The 22,359-nt window shown below is 37.2% G+C and overlaps 1 protein-coding gene across 3 annotated transcripts in view; it reads right to left on the reverse strand.

Annotated features, from left to right (window-relative positions):
* Positions 1–735: 735 nt before the first annotated feature.
* The window catches only part of Lar (tyrosine-protein phosphatase Lar), a 356,161-nt gene continuing 334,537 nt past the window's right edge, over positions 736–22,359 (reverse strand). For all 3 annotated transcript variants that reach the window (XM_071594169.1, XM_071594168.1, XM_071594170.1), the window contains 15 exons: positions 20,898–21,073; positions 19,786–20,004; positions 18,920–19,284; positions 18,066–18,164; positions 16,024–16,324; positions 15,412–15,651; positions 14,783–15,007; positions 11,943–12,097; positions 10,786–10,915; positions 7,919–8,083; positions 6,415–6,843; positions 5,339–5,449; positions 3,487–3,656; positions 3,037–3,172; positions 736–1,891 (listed from right to left, as the gene is read on the reverse strand). In XM_071594169.1, coding sequence (XP_071450270.1) covers positions 1,823–1,891; positions 3,037–3,172; positions 3,487–3,656; positions 5,339–5,449; positions 6,415–6,843; positions 7,919–8,083; positions 10,786–10,915; positions 11,943–12,097; positions 14,783–15,007; positions 15,412–15,651; positions 16,024–16,324; positions 18,066–18,164; positions 18,920–19,284; positions 19,786–20,004; positions 20,898–21,073 — 2,990 coding nt within the window. In that variant the 3' untranslated portion in view covers positions 736–1,822. The remainder of the gene's footprint in view (positions 1,892–3,036; positions 3,173–3,486; positions 3,657–5,338; positions 5,450–6,414; positions 6,844–7,918; positions 8,084–10,785; positions 10,916–11,942; positions 12,098–14,782; positions 15,008–15,411; positions 15,652–16,023; positions 16,325–18,065; positions 18,165–18,919; positions 19,285–19,785; positions 20,005–20,897; positions 21,074–22,359) is intronic.

The following is a 22,359-nucleotide window of genomic DNA, read 5'->3' on the forward strand; positions in this document are numbered from 1 at the left end:
TGATCCAACTGGACGCTCTTTTCTTTTAACTTTTTGATTGTGGTCAAAGCCTTAACTTTTTTTTTTGGAAAAGGAGAAGCAATTTTATATGATTTGGGTCAACACTCGGGATTTGGGGGGAGGGAGGGGGGGGGGGAAGATGATAATGGGGACCGTTTCGGGTAAGAAGACAATAATACAGTACATGGTAACACTTAAACTGTGCGCACAAGACAACCACGCGCAAGTCCACACGCATATCCTGAAACATGCATTCAGAAAGGAGACAACGTCTTTTAAAAGATTGCCCTTCAACATTCACCATTCCTATCCACCACACTACAATTGCAAGTTACACGAGTGAAAACTTGCATGAGGTCACGCAACCAATTTCAGTGCACACATCTGAATGTGATCGGAGGAGGATTTTCTGCAAACATATATACATAGATATATGTGTGGGTGTAATAATGCACATACATACATACATAAACACACGTACATACACATATATGTATATATACATGTGTGTGTATGCATGTATGTACATACACACACACACACACATATATATATATATATATATATATATATATATATATATATATATATATATATATATATATATATATATATATATATATATATATATATATATATATATATATATATATATGCTTTCGTAGACATAACATTTATATATATATATATATGTTTCGTAGACATAACATCTACATATATATATGTGTGTGTATATGTATGTGTGTGTATATATATATATATATATATATATATATATATATATATATATATATATATATATGTGTGTGTGTGTAAGCCACCCCATCAACACAGCACATTTTTTCTATTTTATTCACTCAAGTCACATCGCACAACACCACACACATGCCTTATTGTTTTAACTGGACTTTTTTATTCTAAGTGTTCCATCCTTTAGCCTATTATTCATTCCTAACATTAAAATAGAGTACTTACTTCTCTTTGCTAGTCCTTTTTTTTTTATTATTCAGAGAACAAACAACCACAATTAGCCTTCAATTTTTTTAGTTATCCTGGGAGTCCGGGAAGCAAAATGCGAGCTGAGGGGATATGCAGAATACTTTCACTTGGCACTGTCAAGCTCTTTTAAATGCTTTCTTGCTTTCAATCACATCACAACAGCACAACTCATGATAAAGCCTTCCCATTGTCCCTTAGCAATACATTGGCAATGATCATTCAACGCTCATTTGTTGAGGCCACGGAGCACGGCTGCTGGTGAGGCATTTCTACACGGCAAAGCGCCAACTTCCTATATTGCATTACGAAGAAATTTTCATCACATCACGTCATGAGCACCACCACTACAGAAAAGTAAAACTTCTTCCAAGTAACTTTTGCCTTTAGCTCGAAAAAGTTAAAGGCGATCGTGAATGAGTCACTTACTAATCATAAAAAAATGCAACTATAAAATGTATCATTCTCATCCTGTAACGTATCTAAAAAGGCAAATTTTTCGATGACCAATAGATATATATTTATATGTGTGAATATATGTGCATATACTTATATAAATTACAAAAAAATTCAGTGATGAATTGGTCAGACAGCATCAGTCTGAGCTGTTTCCTCAGCACTTGTTTCCCAGCACCAAGGCTCCTCTTCTCCACGTGCGCCACCTCACTCCCGGTGCACAACTCATGCCATACTCTCTAGCTTCCATTCTGATGCAACCATTGTCAAAAAACCCATCCTCATAGTCTGCCATGCCCTCCTCCGAGTCCTTTTAAACGGGCAGCGATGGCCTTCTGTTGCTCGCCCCTTCCCAGGCCCCCATCTCGTCTCAGTTGGCATAATGGTCAAAGGAGCCAAGGTATTCCAAAGCAGCACGGTAGCAGAACTGATACTGGTCCTGGAAATGCCATGCAGGGTCATGAGATTATGACGCTCCACTGCTATTTACTTATTGAAGAACCCCATTCACATAAATTTATACAGTCCTTCAATGTAAATAGATTTCACAACTTCATGATGAGAGATTGCCCTTAACATTAACATCTACTTGTCTTAATTTATAAATAAATGGCTGTTGCCCCAACACATGCCTTAGGGGTAGCTTGTGGGGTATCATATACTATATACTTAGATGTTGACGTATAATTCAGTATCAAATAATAAGACTGAAAACAGTGTAACAAAACTTTTATAAAATTTAATGCAACAAAGTCTCACTAAATACTAAGAGAAGCCTTGATTATATATATATATATATATATATATATATATATATATATGTATGTATGTATATATATATATATATATATATATATATATATATATATATATATATATATATATATAGCTCCTATTTGATATGGCTCATCACTATTGACTGCTACCCCTTCACCCTATGCAAATGTCAGACTTCTCTTAAAAATTTTTTGTACATATAAAATGCTGCTGATGGGTATTATTTTAACTTCACAACAATGAAACCTGCTCTCTAAATAGTTCATACAAAACAACCATGAAGGCTTGTTTTTGCATCTGTAGAAAAAGTTTTTGGCTCCAATATGAAACACTCCAAAATAATAAGAGCAGATTTACTATATTTGAAAATATATTTTTTTTAGAAGGAGGTCAAGTTCTGCATAAATATATAATTACTACTTCAAGTAAGGATTTATTCTCATTCATATTTTTAAGGCTAACAAAGGCTCCGTCCTTATGGTATAAGGACGTTTCTTAGTAGAGTTTTTTAGTAGTTTTATAGTATAGATAACAGAAACACAGCAATTCCACTATTAATGGCCATGGCATTCAACTAATATTGATGGCCATGGTGGCATCACCACTGTGTGGTATCATTAGGTGACTCCTTTCTATGCAATTTTTCAGATCAATGAGATAATATGCCATAGTATGGGAAAATCTTGGTGTTTCTGGATTGATTCAAATCAACCGTGGAATTTATTGAATGTAAATTGATGTAAATTCAAAAACAGCAAAGGTCTCCCACATTCCAATTTAACTGACATATTTATATAGAGTACAGACCTCGGTTTGTACCATAGCTGGTCGTTGAGTCCTTAGTATGCGAACAGTTTGGAAGAGATCAACAACACCTTCATACTGCATTCTCTCCAAGACAATACTTAAAGTGATGAACACCCCAGTCCGGCCAACACCAGCACTGAAAGAGAGAAGACACAGATGAGATTCGCAAGCATCATTTAAGACACGGATGGCATGATAGATAGTGAATGCATTCACACGTGGACCTCCATTTTTGGAATAAACAGGATATCAGCTAGATTAATCGATGGATAAAATTAAAAATAAGCAACCAAATTGTTACCAACCACTCAGAAAAGACCATGGGAATGCCTATTTTCTCATATTGTTCATCTATTTACTGCATACTTCCAGCAACTTGCAGGATACATAAATATATTTTTCTTAGCCATTTTTAAAAGAAATAAATCAACTTTTCTAATTGATACTGACCTGCAGTGCACTGTAATTGGACCTTCTTGTCCAAACTGTTCTTTAGTTTTATGGACTTGACCAATGAAATCAATGAAGCCTTCCCCAGATTTTGGAACACCTTGCTCGGGCCAATCAATAAACTGAAATTGTCGAACAGTTCTTGATTGTCCATCCCTGGCATCGGTAACCTGCAATATGTTTAGAACACGATGAGAAAAATGCGAGATCGAAACTTCATCCACAAATTTCATCAAACAATTATGCACAATGTCAAAATGAAAACCCACAAACAAAATATAAATCGCTAACACTGGCTGAAATCAAATTCAATATTGTTTGGGGAGGAGGCAGGGAGGATGTTGTATGAGGGGCACTGCCTTCTTGTTGAGCATTAGTAATTCCCACCTCTTCATTTCTCCATCAATTCATTGCTAGATACATTTGGCCACAGGTGAGAACCACCAATCAGCTCCAAACAAATTCCCATTTGCAAACATTACATGCAGTTTGATATCCTGGTTCCTCTATCATTACATTTCAATGCAAGACTGCTTGATTCATTTTCAATGATTTTTTTGTTTTAATACAGAACAATGTGATTCCCAGCAATCTGCTCATTCAATGAAATTTGCACGTTTTGCATGAAATATGCACAATAGACCAAAGTTGGCCTAGAATAACAACCACAGGAACAATCAAATGGTGTAAGGACTTTCCGGCATCATCAAACTGGCACGGTTTGGACACAAGGCTAATACAATTGAGTGGAGGCAAGAACCATAAATGGACAGGGCCAAACAGGATATTTGTGCCATTAGAACACTTTTCCAAAAATGCTGATACTTGTACTGACCCTGTTCTACATTAAGTAAAAATCTTACAGCAAGACAAACCATTACGAATTAGGCACATGTTATTCCTATAAAGGTATAGGGAAGATTGTCAGGCTTACTTCCTCAAGAGTAGAAATGCTTTTATACATCTTATTGTATGCGTTCAATCATTTATCTTGAGCATGGTTATCATGGGACTATTGTGAGCAAGCAGAGGTTAAAAACTCAAGTTTGGTTAAAAACTATGCATTCTAATGAACATGATGCCATGGTTTGTCTGATTACTGTAGTATACAGGGATATGTTGTTGCTTGTATACGCCCCTCATAGGGGTATAACAAACAAATCTCTTGGGCAAATTTATGAGCAGGGACTGAATTGTCACACAAAGGATTGAGACTTATTATGTATTATATTGCCCTATTATTTCACAATGGAGAGAGGGGCCCCCCTGACTTATTTCATGCCATTTCCTTCTTTCTGAAATTCTTGCCGCAGCAATGACCAACCATTTGAAGGATAACTTGATTTCAACATGGTATTCATAACTGATATTTTAGTCTTTACCCTTTTTATCACATCTGCATAAGCATATATTTATGAACATTTTAGGTGAATGAGGAAAGTGGTGAATAAGAGTACTCGTGACAAACTGTAACAGAGAAAACAAGTAACAATGATTTGAAAACAATAGTCAAAGGTCCATTGCATCTCATTATAGCAGATATTTTACTATGCATATATTTTTATAATTTTATTTGAAAACCATGTTCTAGTAAATTTATGCTGAACAAAATTACATTCATACATGGCTTACTCTTTCCAATACTTCTACGTTACACTAATAAACTTTGCAAGTGATCATTATATTTTGCAATTAACTTAAAGCCAAAGTTTAGGGTTCATTTAACTCGTGATATTTGCAAGAGACGGTGAATTCTTTTGTAATATGATGTCATTCACCGATTATGACAGGTATTCACAGATGCCTATAATGATCTACAGCTCTATGATGAACATTTGAGTTTTTGAATTACCTTAAACTCTCGAAGAATGTACGTTGGCATGTTATATTCAGCTATAGGATCCACAACAAAGCACCCGTATCGCACAGACCGCTCACCGGGCCAATACTGATAGCATTTTTCCTGCAATAAAAACAAGTTGAGGAATTAGAACTGAAAATTCAATTTCATAAGATTTTATATGAAGTTCAAGGCACGAATGCACTATCTCAATGAAAGATAGTCAACTTAAAAGTGTTGTGCAATGCTACTAAGATCTTTGGCACCTTTCCCACATTGCTGCTTATTTTTAATGAGCCATGCTTATTTCAGAGATTCAGGAAAAACACACCAGCATATTTCTGTCAATTTTAGGACTGTTTTATTCACCCTATATATATTAAATTATTAGTAAGCAATAATTTAATTAATAATGACAATTTAATAAATTGATCTAGTCTATTGCATCAACCCTTGAAGGTTTTCAAATCCTTAGTTGCCGTTCACTTTCATTTTTCTTATTCTCTTGCATATTCACTGACATGTAGAAAATCTTTTATCAATATCTATATTTTATCCCAATAAAGTAACCATCAACGAACATTATAGTAAAGGGGTTCACCAAGTGATTACATCACAACAAATCCTGACCTAACCCAACATTTAAAAATTCTGACAATATTTGTGTTATAATTCATAAATTAAAATTACAACCTCTGGCTATTTATAGCTATTTTCAGTGATAAAATCTAATAGTCTGTTGGCTTCCGTGAATGAATAAAATAAAATATTTTATTCATTCACGGGAGCCAACAGAAAACTGGGAACTTTCCATTATGTGTAACTAAAAAATGCAAAAGTGAAGATAGTTTTTCAAAATTTCAAACAATGGACAATAGTTTCAATTACCTACATACCAAGTTTGGGGAAACTGATATACACTGGTGATAATGAAAGAACCTCCTTAACTGACTTCAAAGCTCTTGCACAGACAATTTAGGCGATTCAAATCCACACGTGGGTTATTCTTTAACTGAAAAATTCTCCACTTATTCCAAAGTTATCTGTCTCTCTAAGGAGACAATGAATGTGCATAGAATGCCACTAACCCTTCCCAATTCCCGCAGCTTTGTCAGCATCACAACAATAGTTGCATTGTGCTCCCACAGCATCCTCCAGAAGTCTCCAACGGTGCTGGGCAAGGGACCCTGCGCAGCAATGTACGCAGACCTCTGCCTGTAGCCATCGATGAAGGAGGCGTTGATGTAGTCCGAGCCCTCCCCGCTTCCGCCAATGCTGCTCCCGATGGAGGAGTCGCCACCGTCCGAGGAGGGGGGCGAGAGGTGGAGGGGCGGCTGGTGGTGGGGGTGGGAGTGGTGGTGGGAGTGAGGGGGCGTGTGGTGCGGGGGCAGGGGGGCCAGGCACACCCGGGTCGCCTCGTAGGGCAGCACGTGCACCAGCCGATTCTTGCTCTTGTTGCACTGCATGTTGGCCGTCAGGTAGCAGCGAGGAGAGTCCATTCGCAGGTTTGACAGCCTCTGTCAAAATCCAAATCAATTGCTCTTAACTTTGTCCAATGTGCAACTTAATTAAACTCATGCAACTCATGCAATTACTGTCTTAGAGTTCAATCAAATTTATCCCAGCACCACAACTAACTAACAACTTTCAACTTCTATAAATACTTAATACATTCCATTCCTCTCATCTAACAAACCCAAGGCAACATATCTAAACTCCTTGAAAACAGAACCATTCCCGTTTATGAATCAAAAGAAAACATTTGAAACATTACATATCAATAATAAATAAATCAACTGTGCAATTTTAGTCGTTTTTAGGGGAGGCAACTGAGAGCCAAGGTAATTTGCGCCATAGGGGATGGACAGGAAAGGATGAAGGGTGGAGAGAAACCCGGCGTCGGCATTAGCCTGCTCTTTACAAAAGGCGCCAAGGGGTCCACAGTTTAACGTCCCATCCGACGGACGCCGTACTCACTCAAAGTGCTCTCCACAGAGCACCTCAAGTAGGGATCAGATTACCGCTGAAAAATATTTGTTGTCTCCAGGAATTGAACCTGGGCCCTCTCGGTGGAAATCCAGTATGTTAGATTGGACGCTTTTTAAATGTGGATGTGGAGATGGATGGAGATGGTGAAGTGGACAGAAAGGAAAACAAACAAGGAAGAGGTGGTGAGGGAGTAGAGGGGATTGTTGGGAGAAAGCAGAAGGGGACAGGAAAAATGGATGCCGGGCATTGTGATTGGTGATGGGATGCTGAAGACTGTGATGAAGGGGAGAATTTTATGCAAACAAGGAAGGGCGAGAATATGGATGCTGGATTGCATTTAGGGAGGAAGGTAGTAGTATATGAAGATGAAGAGGGACTTTGTTGTGAAGCAGGATGCTGGGGGGTATTTTCAGACAAAGCTTAAGAATTTAGTGGTATTCGGTCAGTATACATCCAAAATCTACTTTAAACAGTAAACTAATGCATAGAAGTAATCATACGATGAATCAACAATGTAAATTTTTGGTGGAAATCTTTCTCCTGGTGCAAATTGCACCATAGAAACAAATCTTACGACGGTGAGAGTGAAAAGATAAAACTAACCTTGAATTCCAATTCCATTCCTGTAATGCTCTCGCCAGCCTCCTCATGGGCAGGCTGCATCAGGCGCTGTATGTGGGAGTGCAGATGTCTGGCAGCAACTTCAGTATTCCCGCATTCAACAGCCTCAAGCAGTGCATCATGAATAAAGATGTACTGATCCTCAGTCTGCAAATATAGATTACAAGTCGATATGATTCTGCATTCCAGCACGTGGCTAATTCAATGAGCGGAATCACTCTTGGGGGGATTGAGGGCTCAGGGTCCAAAGATCACCTCAAGGGAGATTTCCACCTCTGCCACACACTAACTCCTGATTATTCATTTTGCAGATTTTTTCCATGTCGTTCTCTTCCCAGCAACTTGAAATTTTAATATAAGTACAATCGTAAAGATAATCAATTGTGTTGAAACCTTTATACTACCTTGATCAAAAAGTTCCCGGAATAACCACCGTGTGGCGCTCCCATCGTTCCGATTTGAGTTCTGTTTTTTTTGTTAAATTGGTACATCTGTTGTTGATATTCCCTTTAAATCTTAGTGTCATAACTTGACATTTGCAAAAGTTACATAGCCAAGAGTACATCTATCTCTGTGTGTGTTGGCGATTTTTTACAATTGCAGAAATGGATTTAAATTTGCAACAACGAACTTGTATTAAATTTTGCGTAAAAAACGGATTTAGTGGCGCACGGACGTTGGAAATGTTGGAAAAGTGTTTCGGCAACGATTCTCTAAAAAAAAACGGTCGTTTACCAGTGGCACGAGCGGTTCAGAAGTGGTCGTGAGTCAATCGAAGATGATGAACGCAGTGGCAGACCATCGACATCGAAAGTCGGTGAAAAAATTGATAAAGTAAAAGAAATGTTGGTCAATAACCACAAATTAACCATCAGAGAAATAGCGGAGGACTTGAACATTGCCTATGGATCCGCCCAAGACATTGTGGTTAATGATTTGGGTTTCCGTCGTGTAGCATGCCAAAAGACCTCAATTTCATGCAAAAAAGAGACCGTGTTGACGTCGCAAAAGACATGATTTGCGAGGCTGAATCCGATCCCACATTCATCAAAAGGATCATTACTGGAGACGAGACGTGGGTTTATGAGTACGACACGCAATCCAGACATCAGGCAAGTGAATGGCGTTCACCAAATGAGCCGAGACCAAAAAAACCACGTCGTTTTCAGTCAAAAAAGAAGGCAATGCTGACGGTTTTCATGGATTACAACGATGGTGTGCATCATGAATTTTTGCCAGAAGGCCAGACAGTAAACAAAGAGTATTATTTGGGCGTTATGAGACGTTTGCGTGAAGCAATTCGCCGAAAGAGACCAGAAATGTGGGCAGAAAACTCGTGGATTTTGCACCATGATAACGCACCGTCGCACAGTGCTATCATTATTCGTAATTTTTTGAAGAAAAATGCAACAAATACCATCCAACAGCCACCGAATTCACCTGATTTGGCTCCCTGTGACTTCTTTCTGTTCAATCGAGTTAAAAAACCATTACGGGGAACGCGTTTTAGCAGCCGAGAGGAAGTAATGGAAAAATCGCAGGAAGCACTGATGGACATACCGAAAACCGAATATAAAAAATGTTTCGAGGATTGGATCAAGCGCTGGCATAAGTGTGTTGCAGTCGATGGGGATTACTTTGAAGGGGACAATATAGATTCAGATGAATAAACTTGTATTTTTAATTTTCTGAATAAATTCCGGGAAATTTTTGATCAAGGTAGTATATGTACTTTTTTAAAAATACAAAGGTAAAATGCATGGGCTTCCATAAAATGTTACAAAATAAAAAGTTGTAAATAGTATTTAATGTTTTAATTTCAACATTTTTGCATTATCCGTACCTTCTCACCCTCGCATTCATTAGCCCGGGGAATTAAATATTCTTTTTGGGTGAGCAAAGGCAAAAGTTGAGCAAATGCATTACATTACTATACAGCAAAAAATTCATTAAATATGAGGGTGGTCTGAAAAGTTTCCAACCTCAGAAAATTTCAGAAAAATTGTCTTGTATCTTTTTTAGGTCGGAAACTTTTCAGATCACCCTCGTATTTACCAGGCTACATGATTGGTTTAGCTTTTCGAAGAAAAGACATTCTGCTATTCACTTGATCAAATAGCTACTGTATTCTTGTAAAATTCTAATTCCACCATTTTGAAAATGGCTGAGAAATGAAAAAAAGAAATGCATTGCAAAAAGAAAAGTGATTTATAATCGCAAGAAATGATAGTGAAGAGTCTCAGCATACATCCCAATTATATCACAATCAAATTTATCGCATGTTTTGGTTATTGGTGTGTTTTACAATTGCCCATGCATCATCGTCATGCATTCATTAGCACACGGGAAACATCGATAGTTTACTGTACCCTTGAAATCCAACCCACACTATGGAAAGATATCTATTAAGAACCTTGGATAGCTGTCGAAACAATAAAAATAAGTAACCGTGCAGAAACTAGTATTTTCGTTTTTGTGGATGGACGATATCATATCCTCAACGTGATATTAAACAAGGTTTGCACATATACAGCATTTCCTCCCTTATATTTCTGAAATTTCAGTTTTTTGAAAATTTTAAATCCCAAAGCAGAACATACATTGAGTACTCTAAACAGGTTAAAATTTTTCCAACAAAAAAGAAAAACTGTAAAACATTCTTAAATCACTGCTATTTCAATTAGAATGTATTGTTTCCAGAAATAATTCAAGCAGAAGTCATTATTAATCATAATTAAAATTCACCATTTAATAGGTAAATTGTTATTTTTACGCAATTGATCTTTAGGCATTTGAATTTTCAATACAAATCCCATATGACACAACATTCAAGGAAATGAGAATTTTACCTGAACCATGTAGTTCCTTTGAGCTCTAAGGCAAGTCACATGTCCATAAATATCGACAGTGTCCTCATTCTTCATTCTCTCTAACATTGAATCAATAACAATGAAGCAACCGGTACGGCCAACTCCAGCACTGCGAAAGAGAATTCAAAAGAATTTTAAATCACTAGCATTATAAGATGCCAAACAATAATCATCCTCTTTAAAATTTACTCTTTATTTAATTTTAAATTCTGAAGAAAGTATTCATATACCACGGTGTGTATATCACAGCTGCAATTACCAAACATGAAACATAATTAATGAAACAATCAACATATAACAAAAGCTACAGTTTGAAGATCATGTCAATATATTATGTAAATATCTACTCCTGCTTAGTATATAGTATCCTTTTCTGGGGTTCTTCTCCGCTTGCAGACACAATATTTAAAATTCAAAAGCGAGCCGTACGGCTAATGGTCAAAGCAGAGCATAATGCTCCTTGTCGTCCATTATTCCATAAATTGAACATTCTACCTTTGCCATGTATTTATATCTATGTATTACTGGTGTACACCTTTGTAAACCTTTCAATGTATGACACAAATTGTGGTATTCACCACTATGGGACCAGGTCTAAAAATGATCTGCACCGAACTTACGTAAGAACTAGAACCACCGCACTAGGCCCTAAATCTATGGGTCTCCTTATGTTTAATAAGCTAAATGAGGACCTGAAATCCAGCACAAACATTTATCTATTTAAAAGGAAAATTGAGAGCTTTTCTTCAAAGGAATTTGTTCTATTCTATTAGGAATTTCATGGAACATGAAACTTAGAATAGGTATATGTATTACATTGTGTATTATTGTATACATTGACGTGTCCTATACTATGTGTACAATTTTTTGTATGATGCAGTCTCTGGACAAATAAAAATTATTATTATTATTATTATTTCGACCTTAATAAAACCATGAATGAAGTAATTTTAAAAGAAATCCAGCTTCTATTGATTTTGGTGGTGATTCAACTAAAATTGACGTATGCACATCATTTTTCTTTGTTTACTTTAAAATGCGAAAAGGGCACAGCTGTGATATTGGCATTCATCGTGACTTGCACTGATTTTAAAATGTTTTTCCTTGAACTGCTTGCCTCAAGTCACAAAAATTACCTGCAGTGAACAACCATTGGGCCGGCATCGGGGGGATTCATGGCATGCACGCGTCTGAGGAAAAGCAAGAAGGGGGCAGGGTGGTCAGGAACTCCATGATCGGGCCAGGCAGTGAACTGAAATTGTCGTATCTCTCTCCGCTCCGAGTGACCCGACTGCACATGAAATTAGTTTGGAAAAATGAAATTAGCAAACAATTGTAACAGAGAAAATGTAAGCACTCGACCGAGACCAGAAAATATTCATGTTTACAGAGCAACCACTTGGTCATAAGCAAACGAGAAAGATTGGCAAGAGACAGGACACCTGGAATGCCTCCAGCAGAAGCAAGAAAAAATTGCTATACAACATGTAGACATTTCTAAACTTCTTTGGCACCACTGAAAATGTACTTCTATATTTTAAATTTGGCATGATGCCAATATTTTCTAAATGGAAAAGGACTAACAATGGAATAGAAAATATAATTAAAACTTTATAATTTGATAGTTATCTTATCTAAATTATATTTATTTATTTAACAACCAGCATTACAAGTAGGCGATAGCCTGGTGATAATGTTCTTGATTACAAGTCATAAACCACTTAATCCATTCATTACATATTAAAACATACAAGGAAGTACATACATTCCGATACTCTGTTTAGATCATCCTGTAAGATATCACTATCCCTGTTGTCTTTTATTTTTCTATATATTATACAGTCATCTGCAAAGAGGCGAATGTTACATTCTGCTATGTCATTGATATAGGATAGGAACAGTATCGGGCCCAGTACACTACCTTGGGGGACGCCCATCATCATTGTTGATTCTTGAGAATATTCTTCTCCTACCCTGACCCTTTGGGTTCTCTCCTTGAGAAACTCTTTTAACCAGGACTTAACTCTTGTGTCAATGTTCATCTGTCGTACTTTATTTAGTAACAGATCATGATCTGGGATGATGGGACCATGTCAAATGCTTTTTTAAAGTCAATTACAACTACGTCTATTTCTCCTCCATCATCTATTACCTCAGCTATATCTTGGCATAGACCTAATAATTGTGTTTCGCAGGAATAACCTTCCCTAAACCCATGTTGGTACCTAACCAACCAGTTATTTTTATCCCAATAGTTGCACATGTATCTAACTATTATTTTTATTTTTTATACCCTATGAACTACTATAATAGTGTGTGGAACAAGTTTCAAGATAGGAGCCTTTACTATGCAATAAAAGGGAATAATTGGATTTGTTCTGATAACGTCTAGTAAAGAGAAAAAGTCTTTCTGTAATAAATGTAGGTCGTTTAACCTTTGTTTTCAGGTCTCAAAAGTTGTACAAGAAAATAAGGAGTGCTAAGGTCTTCCGATACAGTGGAATATTTCTCTTAATTTATCTGGGTAGTAGTCTGGTATGTTCATTTTGTGTTATTGCATCGATATTCTAAGTACATTTGAGTCCTCTGATTATTCATAAAGAGGCTTCCTCTCTGAATGAGCAACATTAGAATGGTGAGATTGCAAAAACCAAATTCATTTTTATATTTTCTGCATGAAAAAATGGTGGGCAGATAATTTGGGGTTCATGAGCGATGGGAAAACAACATTAATACTATTTCATTCCTACCAAAGAAAAATTAAAACCTCCACGCTTTTGACGCTAAATGGGTCCTCCCTTTAAGTGTTCCAAAGCAGCACGGTAGCAGAACTGATACTGGTCCAGGAAATGCCATGCAGAGTCAAACAATTATGGCACTGCACTGCTTTTTATTTCTTCAAGAATCATGGCACAACCCCATTCACATGACTTCAGACAAACATCAATTTAAAGAGATTCCATTTAAGCCATGTCCAATAGGATAACCAATGCTGACGCACATAGGCACAGCAAGAGTTGTGATAACTTAAGGGTAATTGCCCATAACTCATCTACGTTCACTGAGAACCCTTGTTTTTTTTTTTGCAATTCAAGTCTGAAGTTTATCAGTGTCTGTGCCAACATCAATGCTATTCAGTGGATGAATTCATGTCTTCCTCTATAGATAAATAATTTTATCCTTACCTACACTGTAACTGTTCCTGTTGACTGTTTTTTTAAATCACGAGTGTATCATTTGTATTCAAACATTGATTACAATATGCTGTGTTTGTCTACAATATTTGCAATCAATGTGAAACGTTCCATACATGTCTTTCAGGAACCAATAAACATCATCATTATCATTATGTATTGATACATATGCCACACTTACTTCCATCCCATTACATTTTCACGTCATACCTTAATTAATATCTCTCAGATGAGTTCCAAATACTTGCCACATTCTCTAAATGCATCCTGAATAATTTACAATGACACCTTTGCTTTCCCTTTTCATTACATTTCCTAATTACCATTCTAAAAAAACACGTTTATTTAAGCTTAGTCCGCTTGTAAATAATAACCTCCATAATTGGCTATGGGCCCGACAGATTCCAAGTTATTTTCATCATCCTGAGCAACTTAATTAAACCCAATCTATTCTGAAGGCAATGTTTTGCTTCTCACTCTTTTTAACACAAAAGTTCATTTTATTTTCTAAGGCTTATTTAATTGATTACCAATTTCTGAACTTCCCAAGCAGTTTGTTGAAAGTATTTGAAAGCAGTCTGCACCGTCAGTAACACTGTTAGTTCCACACCTGTGTTCATATAGTTCAGTTACACCAGCAAAAAATACCAAGGGTACCTCAATAAAAGATAACATCTTAGAACATAATAACAAAATATGCTTGATGAAAAGAATACTTTATGATTAAAATATAACATAAACATGCAGAATTAAGAAGGTCGAATCATATTTTAAAATCTTACCCTCTGAAGGAGCAGTGTTCTAATGCAATAAGTAGCAAGTTGTTGGGTGTCTGTTAGTGTGAGAGTGACGGGGCCATAGTTCTCGGGATGACCTCTAGACGTAGGCCAGTACTGGTCACATTTGATCCTTGTCCTTTCCTCCAATTTGGTCATCATGACTATCGTACAGGTACTCACTTCCCAACACATCCTCCAAAAGTCACCACAAGTTTCTTGCAAAGGACCCTGGGAAGTTTATCAGGAAAATCAACCCAATTAGAGTTCAACATCATTAGAATAAACATCGATTTCTTAGTTAGAATGTCAGAATAGAAACTTAGATTAGTATGTCATTTTCTCCAATATTCTCTACAAAAGTTGAATACCAATGATAATGATAAGTAGAGTGCAATAAATGAACATGTAGACAGCATTAAAATAAAATAAAAATCAATACTCTGAATGACAGTTGACTCCACCAAACGTTTTCATAGAAAGAGACGAGTTTTAAAAAGTTTAATGAACAAGTTTTCTCACAATTTTGGATGACGATTTAGGTTGAAATGATGACGATTTGACTGAAACACTTAATGAAAATATCAGAGTGTAATGCAAGCAGAAAATGCTTGGCTGTGAAGAGTTGCACTTACCTGAGTTGCAATATAAGCATTGTGTTTTCGATATCCGTCACAGTAGTTAGCATTGATATAATCACTGCCTAAGAGGAAACCGTTTGGCCCCACGCCAGGCCCGGAGCCTGGGCCTGCTTCGAGGGCCTGCAGCACCACACGTGAATGATCATACGCAATTACATTGGCATAACGATTCTTGGATTTGTTCACTTCCATACTGGAATGGTCCCATGTGAATTGTTGGCCAGGTTCAATAGACTGCAGGAGAAATGATGATGATGAATTAAACACTTTGAATTCTTTAGCGCTCATGGAACGGTGAATTTTAATTTAAGTTTTATGGTTCAAGAATTTTAAAAGAAAGAATTAATTTTCTGAAGAACTCATGGATTTTCCTTCTCCAAGGATTTAATTGAATATTTCAGCAGTTTAATGGTCAAAGTGAAATGTGTACATTTACTGCAGCATACCATTTTACCCCAAAATATTGAAAGTTTATTGGTAAGTCTCCTCCTTAATCTTAAGCTTAAGCACTTTGACCGATAACACACGCACTCACTAACACTGAATCCCAAAAAATACAAATGCCTGATTTAAGATCAAAGGTAGCACTTATGCAAAATCACATACCTCGTATTCTTGAGAGAATTTTAGATTGTCATTTGCTTTCAAACGTTCAACGTGAGCCGCTAGCTGAGCGATTGGTACTGGAGGGTGGGACACCATTGCGGGAGTCTGGAAGTGCAGGCGGCGCATCTCCACGGGGTCGCTGGCCAGAGGGCCACCTTCACTCATTCGTCCGCCTCCACTCATCCCGGATCCGCCCGAGGAGAGCATGGTCTGCAGCTGTGACCCTTGCCCATGGCCACCGACACCCCCGCCCCCAGGGTGTAGACCATGCTGGTTCATGCGAGGCGATGACGATATGTGACTGCATTGAGGAACAATGAGAGCCATGTTACCGTTGGATGGCGGATGGAGCCGGCATCGGTCAGCACTCATTTCAATAATGACTGATTGTTTCCACCTTTTTTTTAATAATTCAAGATCTCCGAAGCCCATTAAGTTACTCCACTTCAGAGAGTGGAGTGACAAGGATGTGCAGGGACTTGTGATTCAGGGGGCTCAAAGTCAGGGAACACATGCATTTTTCACAAATCACCTTCGATGGTTTTGTATGGACGTGAGACATGGATGATAAGGATGAAAGATGACGAGTATTTGGAAAGTTTGACTGTGAAAAAGAAGAGAAAAAGTAATGCCGATTGATAAAAGGAGAAATTAGGAGACGCTGACAAGAATACAAGAGGAGAGAAAACAGTTGAAATCCATGGTTTCTCACTCAACTTTATGAAATTTCATTTTTAAGAATTAAAATGTCACTTTGTGAATTTCAATAAATATTTAAATGTACTACCAGTTTCAGAAAATCAGCTTAATTCTCGAGTATGTGATGTCTAAGTGTTTAGCACAGCACTTTGATAAATTATGTGAAGTTAGCCAAGTGACAAGTTTTTGATTCTTCAGGAAGCCGTTGATGATGATAAGGAAGAGGAAGCAATCTTAGTTGGGACAAATACTGGGCAGAGATAGCATTCGAGTGAGGATAATTAAAGGGAAATTTGAAGCATTGGTATGAGGAGGGTTAGGAAATAACCATATATTAGGAGAGGGATGAACTATGCTCGGATGAGAAAGAGATTCGGGAGAGAAAAAAGTGGAGGGAGTTCAGTTGAAGCCTGTCAAAATGACAGTTCCACCAAAGAAAGAGCATTAAAATATATCTATTCCTTTCTAAAACAGAATTACTTCATCAGCATATATTTTTAAAATTATTAATTCACAGTAAAACTGCTCAGATATTATATTTACTATATTAACTAGATATTAATGAGGCCACCAAATCTTAGAAAGGTGGCTGACTCCAGCAACACGTATAGCAGTCCATACATATTGATGGATGAAACATGCCATAGTGTACCCAAGTCATTTTTTATTAACATCCCTAGGATAAAGTTAAATCCACAGACAATGAGACACGTAAGTGATGGGGCAACTAATACATCAAGGCAACAACTGTGGAAAGTAGTACACAAATGGAAAGTGAATGAATGCATGGCTGTGGAACACATAAGAAGATATGGGGGAATCAGTCTAGATTTTATTCTAATTTCTGTCTCTCTACATCACCATTAATGGCAAAGAATTACTGATGGTTGATATGTTGAAAAATAAAAAAAATAATGCTGAAGTTAAGTAGACAAAAAAATTATGTAGAGAATACCAAAGAACATGATATTTAAAGGAATAAGTGATGTGACAGGTACAAATCAAAGGGACAAAATTATGACAAGTTACATTTCCTCTGGTGAATTGATGTTTATGAAGCATAAGGGGCAAGAGAGAAAGCCTTCATTCAAATTTAACGATTTTTAATTAACTATGGCATATAGCAACCTTTTCTTGTTATTGCTAACCATAGAGGTTGCCTCTCATCAAGGATTGACTTCATAATTCTAGAGTAAAATTTAACATTTAGCCAAAGAGTGTTTTCACTCATCAAAACACCATACATATCATACTTTTGGCATGCATTCATCATTCTAGAGTTTTTATTGGAAATTTATTATGCAGAAACCAGCTGATGGAAAATTAAATAAGGGGCATCTTACCCTTGGTGTCCAGAAGAGGAGATATCAGTGGCAACAGCTGATGACATAAGAGGCTTCGTCACAGCTGACTGGTCGGGAGCCTTACAAGGCTGGCGTCTTCTGGAAATTACAATACATAATATCACAGGTAATTCAAAGTGAAAACTAGGAATAATTATGAGAATACTTATTTTCATTTATTTCTTAATTATAATCAAACTTGGTTATAATGAGACTAATGGTACAAGGGACTGAGGACTACTGCTTATGATAGCCATTACTTGTTATATCTGCAACACATAACATGCTGTTACATCTACAGCCACTAACTGCTTTCCTCTCACTTGCATTAATATATATATATATATACCATGTAATGGTGAACAAAAAAAACAAAGATTAACATTAGTTATGATTTTTATTCCAAAACCATAGCAAATGAAACAGAGACATGAAAGGAAGGAGACAGAAAAAAGGGGGACAAGTTGTACGGGGCCAACATAATAACAATGGACTTCAGTCATTAATATAATGTTCAGCCAAAGCTTATTCATTTGGTACAAAGATTTCTACATAATATTCCCAAAAGACTCTCTCTCCACTTCCGCAATCATTTTACCAAGACATTTGGCTCACAAAGAGTGTAATTACTGAGCAATAATTCTCTGTTTGCTTCCAATAGATCTCATTATAACCTTGCTTGCTGCATAGGAGTCTGATGGTGCGTAAATGTAAATCCTATGCCCTCCGAAGCTGTATAATTACTCTGTATCTGCTGTAAAGTAACATCGGTTCCCTTGCAGTTCGACAGCGATTTGCTTTGCATGCAGGCAACTGAGTTGCATGACAGCCAGCCACACCCTGGGAGCACTTACCTGCGGACAACGAAGAGGAGGAGGAGGCAGATGGCAAGGAGGAGGGCCGCAATGACGGGGCCCACCACCCACACCATTCCCGCCTCGGTGGCTTCCGTGTTGCGGTCAATGGACACGTCAGGCCCCCGGCTCCCTCCAGTGGCTCCGGGACTGGAGCCTCCGCTCCCCGACCCACCACTGCCCCCTCCAGGATAGCCTCCAGACGGCCCAGTAGAGATGGACCCTCCCCCTGCTGGGGATCCTGAACCCGATGAGCCATCAGGTGGGGGCAGGTTGGGATCTGGGCGTCGAGGGGGATCGCCTGGCGGGACCTCCCTCATGTCCAGCGCCAGCAGCTCCGAGAATGGGCTTGAGGTGTACAGGTGCTGGGAGGAATGATAGAGGGAGAGAAATTGTACATGTGTATTTGCTGTGGAACACACGACCCATTCTCCCTTTTGCAATGGCGAAGGAGAAGCTGAGGAGGTGCTTTGACCCAGAAAGAGCACATCTATGGCATAGGTCCTTGGAAATATTCAGGGAATAATTCTGTTCTCCAGAAATAATCACAATTTAGACTAGTTAGCATATGTGCTTACTGGTTAGGATGGACTAATGTGCGAGGCATAGATCTTGAAAACTTGTCATATGTTTCTTTAGTGCAATGAAAATCAATTTCTAAATCTCAAATCAACTGCTGGGAGATCACTGAAATTCCGCCAGTGCAAAATCCCCTATGCCACCAATTGATTCCTCCAGGCGTGAGAGCCTGGAGAAAGGAGTCCAATTCCACCACTTTGGCAGGAAAGTTATTTGCTCACAAATAAAGAACACATTGTCCCACCCTTCACGAATATCAGGGGGAGAATTTCTCGAGCAGTGTTTACCTTTTGTGGAGTATCCACCACAGCTCTGACAAAGATCCTGTAACGATGGCCAGCCTCCAATCGCCAATTTGTAAATCCCTCGTAAGTTTCAGCATTCCCCAAGTGAAAGGTGTAAGGGATGTTGCGCTGAGGAAATTTAGCCGCTATGTATGGAGCCATTTCAAGCAGCTGGTCAACGTTTCCTTGCCGTTCTGTTCTCGCTTTGCTGTTTGCAACAAGCTGAAAGAAAAATAATATTTTTTTAAACATTACCTTTTAACAGATTAAATTAAGTTAATATGGGTTTATATTCATGGCATTCTTCATTAACATAAGAATCAAATAAAATTTTGCTTTGTTTAAAAAAAATTACCCTTGGTGGATTCAAATTTTCATGACTAAAGATAAAAATCCATTTCTGCAGAGTTTACTACACTCCTTTTATCAGGCCAATGCACTAAATATTCAGAGATTAACAACTGAAGAATACTGAAACTGAGGTTGGAAAGTGTTAAACCTGATGAGATTAAAATGGCAGGAAAAACTACATTTAGTCAACGGACAGTGCACATTGCTTGTGAAAGTCAAAATGGGAGATATAATAATGCTTCAGATAATTGCATCTTCAGCAATGGCATAAATATATGCTATAGTGGAGAATAAGATCACTGATGCATTGATTTATTGATAGTGTATCACACACAGGCAACTATTTCATTAAAATTTAACTCTAATGACAAACGCTGGCTCACAAAATAATAATGATGAACATAAAATGTCGCTATGGACAAGGAAAAGCAATTTGCATTGGCCTCTTTTTTATTGTATCCTGATGGCCAGGGGAGAATAAATTATTATTATTATTGATTGAATCCATAATTCTGCAAGCATGAACGGAAACTGTTTAGAACATGAGTTATCTGCAATATGAATTAAAGCTTGCAAAAATATTTCTAATATTTACCGCATACAAGTCACTTGATTGAACATCATGCAATGATATAGGTACAGCAAGCAGCCTCCCTGGAATTCACATTGTTTAAGATGGAAACTGATACATGCTTATTACATTGGGACTCTTTGCGGTAAGGAGGAAATCTTTGATGCCAACCAGAATAAATTATCGAACTTACTTCTGATGTGAGGAATTGGTCAGGGTGCTTGTCTATTGTACTCTCATCCTCTGGGACAACAACCAAAAAATAATGAGATATTGGACCATATTCTTCCGAAGCTTGAGGCAGGATGACTTGGATCTCCTCTCCATTGACCACACCATAGAAATCAGGTTTCACCATTGGTTGAGGAGCTGTAGAAAAATTATCACATCAATGCACTATACCTATTAAATATTAACAGTGTAAATTTCAGTTACTCTCTTAGAGTAGTAAATTTTTCACTCATAAGAACTACAATTGCTTTACGTTCCTAGTGATTATGCCAAATGAATACCATGATATAAGACAAGTTAATGGTAAAAGCAAAATCTGGATTTATAGGGTCCACATAAATGTATAGCAATTACACTTAGGTCTTTTGCTGCATCTGATGATAATGTCTCATCATGAGTGAATATACTGTTAAGTACACAACTAGTATCTCTCGTCACGTTAACATTTGTATTTTTTGCATCACTACAAATTTCATTTTAGTACAGGCATGAGTAATAATGCAATAAATATGATAAAACATTAGTATTTTATTTGCTAGATGGACTATCGGTCCCTTTCAAAATTTTTTCTGTATTTATATAGCATCCAAAGATGACAAGTGGAAAATCATTGGCATTTGATTTGTTTTGCCAGAAAATAACAACGATTTTTAAAATTTATACTTATTCTGTAATTTATACAAATTTTAAATTTTTACAATATATTTTTAATTTATACTGGGCATCGGTGCTGCTGTTTAAGGGCTATAATGCAATCTTTTGCAGAAGGTGTTGTGAATTGCAGGTGCTGCAAGGATTATTTAACATGTTCTGGGAGTGAGAATACCTCCCTGATTGCAAAAATAATTAACCCATCTCATTGCAACTGAAAAGAGCATAAGGGTTGCAGGGCATGACGTATGACTATAACTGAAATTACTATGGCAGTGTGTCATGTTAAAATTCGATTCCTTTCAAAAAGCATGACATCCAAGATCGACCATAAACATTCACAAGATGACGTAGCTCATGCGTTCATTGCTATTGATATGGTTTGGTTTTTTGGATTGAAAGAGCAATCAATAATATTGCATATTACAAAGTGTCTATTTGTTTACTCAAAGCAAGTTTTCCTCAAATGGAGAGGATGCCAGAGATACAGAATACATCTTCAGAATTAGAAAATTTATTGACTCAGTGAGAAGGAGTTGATGGCACTGCAGTCTGTAGCAAAATAATTGAACACCAAATCATATGCTGATGCTTTGTGTCAAATCGAAAAATCAAAGACCTGCATTTCAAAAAGTAATTTAATTGATGTGAATTTATATTTTGAGATGTAGTTCAAAGCAAAAAGAAATGTACATAGCAAAATCAATGATAAATTTACATGTGCAATAGCTAATTTCTGCAGTTAAACTCATTTTTATTAATAACAATTTGGT

Source organism: Hetaerina americana, unplaced genomic scaffold, assembly GCF_022747635.1.
Source record: "Hetaerina americana unplaced genomic scaffold, ioHetAmer1.1.p SCAF_6, whole genome shotgun sequence".
Taxonomy (NCBI): domain Eukaryota; kingdom Metazoa; phylum Arthropoda; class Insecta; order Odonata; family Calopterygidae; genus Hetaerina; species Hetaerina americana.